The sequence below is a fragment of the Arachis hypogaea genome, chromosome 17 (genome assembly GCF_003086295.3).
Source record: "Arachis hypogaea cultivar Tifrunner chromosome 17, arahy.Tifrunner.gnm2.J5K5, whole genome shotgun sequence".
NCBI classification, from domain to species: Eukaryota; Viridiplantae; Streptophyta; class Magnoliopsida; order Fabales; family Fabaceae; genus Arachis; species Arachis hypogaea.
In genome coordinates this window covers 31,596,035-31,601,684 of record NC_092052.1, presented here as the reverse complement: position 1 = coordinate 31,601,684, position 5,650 = coordinate 31,596,035, and the positions used below count along the sequence as shown (strand labels likewise).

Below are 5,650 nucleotides of genomic sequence, written 5' to 3'. Positions count from 1 at the left end.
TCAGCCGATATAGGTAAACTGTTCGGCTTTTGTCGTCAGGGGAATCTTCTGGAGTTCGTCTATTGGTTGGGGCCTCTCCTGGAAGTCCTCCCTGGAATCTAACTCAGAGAGTGTTAGTACCTCAGTCGCGGTGTGGATCATCTTCGTCCATTGATTGGATCTTGGTTGTATGTTGGTTTTCTTTAGGCTGGCGTTGTAGCATAGTCGAGCTTGCTGATGATCTGAATGTACTGTTGCTATCTTGTTATTTTGTACCTGAAACTTGACACACAGGTGTAATGTAGATACCACCGCTCTGAATTTATTCAGGGTGGGTCGTCCGAGAATAATGTTATAAGGACTAGGGCAGTCGACTATGAGGTATTGAATATCAATGGTTTTTGCTAATGGGGGGTCCCCCATTGTTGTTTTTAGCCATATGTGCCCTTTTATTGGGACCCTTTCTCCGGAGAACCCGACCAGTTCTCCTGATGAGGGCTGCATGGCTTTTTCAGATAATTGCATTTTAACGAAGGTTGAATAGAATAATACATCAGCACTACTACCTGGGTTCAAAAGGACCTTTCTTACCAATAATTCTCCTGTTTGGATGGAGATCACTACTGGGTCGTCGAGGTTTGGGCCTGCTGAGGTTAGGTCGTCCTGTCCAAAGGTTATCTCGGGTTCTGCTGTGTTGTGTTTTGTTATAGGTATTGTTCCTTCGATTGCCAGCATTGCTCGGTAACTTCTTTTTCGTGCCAAGCTTGTTTCGCCTCCCTCTGCATATCCTCCTGATATGCAGTTTATGATCCCCCTGGGGGGTCCGCTGTTGTCCATTTACCTTTCTCTGTTGGTTGGTCTTCTGGTTCCTTTTTGGTTTCCCTGTTTTTTTGTCCTTCGACATATTTATCCAGGAGTCCTTGCCGAGCTAACCTTTCTAACAAGTCTTTGGCTATCACGCATTCGTCCATCGTATGCCCGTACTTCTGATGGAAAGTGCAGTGCTTGCTTCTATCCACGAACTGTTGATCTTGATAGCTTCCAGCTCTGACTGGGGGTTTGACTATTTTGGCAGGGAGGATTTCCTTGATTATATTTTCCCTTTTTGTGTTAAATCTGGTATAAGTATCAAACTTCGGAGTGAGCTTGAAGGGTTTCTTTTGGTCCCTTCTGCTCGGTTTGAATGCCTTTTCTTCCTCCTTTCTGGTTGGCTATTTGTCCGACTTTTGTGCCTCTCGCAATTCTTCGATCTCCATTTGACATGCAGCTCTTTCTCGGAACTCCTCCAACATTTTGGGTTTGGTGATTGCTATTGTTTCTCTGAATTTTCCTGGTCTGAGTCCGGTCTTGAGAGCGTGTAAGTGGACGTTAGGGTCCAAATCTGGGATCTCCATGGTGGCTTCCGCAAATCGGGTTAGGTAATCTTTGAGACTCTCGTGTTGTCCTTGCTTTATTGTCCCGAGGTAATCTGATCCGTGGACGTATATCCTTGAGGCGGCAAAGTAGTCAATAAAGGATCTTGCTAAATCTTCAAAGGATGAGATCGATCCTGCAGACAATTTTGAGAACCATAGTAAAGCAGCGCCGTCAAGATAAGTGGGAAAAGAACGACATAATATAGGTTCATTATTAGCGCCGTTAAAGAACATCATAGATTGAAACTTTTTAACGTGAGATCGGGGGTCACCAATCCCCTTATAAGGTTCTAGAGAGTTAGGTAAAACGAAATTTTTAGGTATCTGGAAGTTTGTAATTTCTTCGGAAAAGGGGTTGTCCAGCGTCAGCTTTTCCTTCGGCGGGGTTACACTCAAGGGGTCCGAGTTTCCCAAGGCCGAGTTTTTAGAGTTGCCCTCCTCATGTTTTTCTGCGTTATTCTGTGTGGAGAGTTCGGAGAGCCGGCGGACTTCTGCTTGAAGTTCGGCCATCTGGGCTAAGAGCTTGGCTTGGTTGAAGGATTGAGCTCCGTTTTCAGCCATGCCTGAAAAGTTAGAAATCCCTGCACGAAAGAAAAGGAACAGGTGTAATGTGGGAATAAAGGTGGGGTTAGATTAATTCAGGCCCCACGATGGGCGCCAAATGTTCCGTGCGTATAGGGCCAAGGTATAGTGGCTCCTTCTGCCTGGTGTTATGCTCAAGTGGGAGAGGTATACGTCGGCTAGGTTGGAACACCGCAGCAAGAGCACATGCAAAAAGGACTCCGACGCTCAAGTAAGAATGTGAGTTATGAGAAAATAAGAGGAGTAAATCAGAGTGAGTTCTGTGACCTGACTTTCTCCGAGGTTATTCATGTGTTTATATAGGCGTTGTTAGTATGTTCGGTTATCGCATTTTGCGTGATTCTCCGTAATTTCCGTGGTTATGATGATAACATTTTGAAGTGTTGGTTACTTTCCGAGCTTATCTGAGTTCATCCTGATTTGGTGGGTTTGTTATTAAGTGGCGTCCTTATCCGAGATATATGCTCGGTTTGGAGGCCGAGGTATACGGTACATATCAGTAATGATTGGATGAAAATGTATTCCAGGAATTGAACCAGGTGATGGATTTTATAGCGTAGAGAGCATTACAAATACCATAAAAGAGGAAATAGGTTTTACTCCAGGGATTAAGTGGAACATGGATTCTGCACATAATAACCAGCTCTACCAAATTTACATGTGCATTAATACTTTTGATTCAGATCTCATTTAGTGTTCTATATATACTTTCAAAAAACAAATGTGGTTCACAAATTCAATTACCAAACTTTAAAGAGAATTTAGTTATTGAACAGCTAGCTAGCACTTGCTTTAATTTAATTTGTTTGTTGTATTTGTAATTTAAAAATCTTTACATTATTTTTAGCTTTCTTCTTTCCTTTGCATGTGCTATTTCTAGAAATAAAAGTATAATAAGGGTATCCTTTATCTTCCCGTAAAAATTTTAGATGAGTGCTTAGCTTGCTATTACATGTTCAAGAAGGAATTTAATGCTAATTTCCTTTATTTTAGATTTTAATTCGAACATACAATTTTACATAAAAGATGTTTCTAAAATAAGCTCAACTAACTCTATATGCATTAGATATGCTACTTTTATGATTCATTGGATTTCATAATATAAATGAAAATAAAAAGAAGTTATAAAAGAAGAGTGTTGAAGGATTTTAATAAATATAAAAGATATTAGAATATAAATAAATATTTTTTAATATAAAATACTTTAAAATAAAAACTGCAACATTTTTATTTTTTAAATAAATATAAAATATATAAATACATAGAAATATAAATTTTTTTTATTCATTAAAACTAATTATTATGTTGTAAATTTTATAATAGTAAAAATTCATATTAAAAATGTTATTTTTAATGACAATATATTAAATATAAAATAATTAAATTTTATTTTACATTACTTGACAAACACAATTAATAGTAAAAAAATTTGGGTAATGCATGCTCATAAATTATATTATGGTAGTTAACTATATTTAATTTTATTCATATATCATCAATTTAATCCGTTATACCTGACAAGAAGTTATATTATGCAATATATTTATTTATTATGAATTTCTTTTCATGCTCGTATAAAACACAAATCTATATACTAGTATTTAAAAAAAAAGATGATGTTTAATTAATTAACATGTAATTTATTTTTTATGATATGTCAATTTTTAGTTAGTTAATTTTTGATTTAGTCACTAACAATTATTAATTTGGATTTTTCAAATCTAACCAAAGTTAATATTTAGGATCACTTTGTAATTAAGTTATTCTTTAAACATATACCTTTATTGTATAATTAAGTTTATTCTTTAAAAGGTAAAGTATACTTTTTGTCCCCGAAGTTTGCTAAAAGTTTTAAAAATATCCCTAAATTTTGATTTGTTTCAATTTTGTCCCTTAAGTTTTCGATTTACATCAATTTTATCCTTATTACTAATTTTTTGATAATTAATATTTTTCTTTCCAAATATACCCCTCCCTTATTATACCTATCATCATCATCATCACAACCCTCTGTCTCTTCTTCTTTCTCTCTTTTCATCTTCACCGTCCTCTTCACCCCATCATCATCACAACCCTCTGTCTCTCTTTCTTTCTCTCCATCTCCATCACCACCATCTCCGTTGAGCCCCAATCTTCGATGACCACCACCCTTTTTCTTCTTCTTCGCGCAAATCCAGACTCAACGAAGCCATCGCTCTTCCTCCTTCTCTGTTAGTAAACAGAGAATGAGATGTGGGATAGGTTCTATAGAACCGGTTTTTGGAGGAGCTCTTCTCGCAGGATCCCTCTAGCAATGCTCTTACCACTTTTCACTCTCATCAATATGTTCATTAAAATTTCAAAAAGCATGCATTTTTGCCCAACAATGAAGTTTAAAAAAAAATCATACTTTTTGATGATGCATGTGTTTAAAGATGTGGTCTTTTCTCTCATCCTCCTCTTCTTCTTATTTTCTCTCTTTTTTTAATTTTTTAATTTTTTTTTGGGAGAGGGGAGGAGATGGGAGTATAATCATGGTCATGATGATAAATTTGTTTGTTTTGGATGTTGGCATTTTGAGAAATGAGAAGAAGTGTGTTGAAATGGATCATGTTTGGTTCTCTGTCATTTAATTTGTGTGTTATTAATTTTCCAATGAGATATAGTACGAGTAATATTGAAAGGAAGAAATTTTATTGTTGGGGTCAGGGTTTCAGGTTGGTGTGGCAGTAAAAGGATTTTGCTTTGCTTTGTGTGAAATCTGGAAACGAAAAAAAAGGAAGAAACTTTGTTGTTGGGGTCAGGGTTTCAAGTTGGTGTGGCAGCAAAAGGATTTTGCTTTGCTTTGTGTGAAATCTGAAAACAAAAAAAAAAGGTATTAACCCAACTAGTACTAATAATTAATGAGGCTGGATTTGCTAACAGAAGAGGAAGAGCGATGACTTCGTTGTTGCTGGGTTTGTGCGAAGAAGAAGAAAAAGGGTGGTGGTCATCGAAGATTAGGGCTCAACGGAGATGGTGGTGATGGAGATGGAGAAAAAGAAAGAGAGACAGAGGGTTGTGATGATGATGATGATAGGTATAATAAGGGAGGGGTATATTTGGAAAGAAAAATATTAATTATCAAAAAATTAGTAATAAGGGTAAAATTGATACAAATCGAAAACTTGAGGGACAAAATTGAAACAAATTAAAACTTAGGGATATTTTTAAAACTTTTAGCAAACTTTAGGGACAAAAAGTATACTTTACCCTTCTTTAAAACTTCTTTTTTGCCTTCTTTTTTTTTTTTTTAAGTTAGAAATGAGATTCGAACCTGAGACCTTTAGCTTCAATGGCATAGTCTTCCCTCTTATTTGCCTCCCTTACCCATCCACTTTCTACATCTTTGATTCAATGCTTTCTCTGCATCTTTAAAAATTAGATAATGATATATCTAATTACATAACGTTTCTACATCTAATTTTTCTTAATTATTTTATCATTAAATTATTGTTAAGGGTGCAAGTGTGAGGAGTATAAGAAATTAGTCCCATGTCAAACAAAATATTAATAAGTGAAGAGTATATAAGATGAGAGACTTATTAAGTTAATGCTTAAAGTTTTGAGTTGGATGTTACATTTTCCCATGTTGTGTTCTCTCATTTTGATTCCTTTCCCCAATAACTAAAATGAGGAGGCAACATTCAGTGGAA

At 36.0% G+C, this 5,650-nt stretch overlaps 1 protein-coding gene across 1 annotated transcript; it reads right to left on the bottom strand.

Annotated features, from left to right (window-relative positions):
- LOC140180564 (uncharacterized) lies at window positions 1–816 on the bottom strand. Its single transcript, XM_072221794.1, has one exon. The coding sequence runs from the start codon at window positions 814–816 to the stop codon at window positions 1–3; it is 816 nt and encodes a 271-aa protein (XP_072077895.1).
- Between the last annotated feature and the right edge of the window lie 4,834 nt (window positions 817–5,650).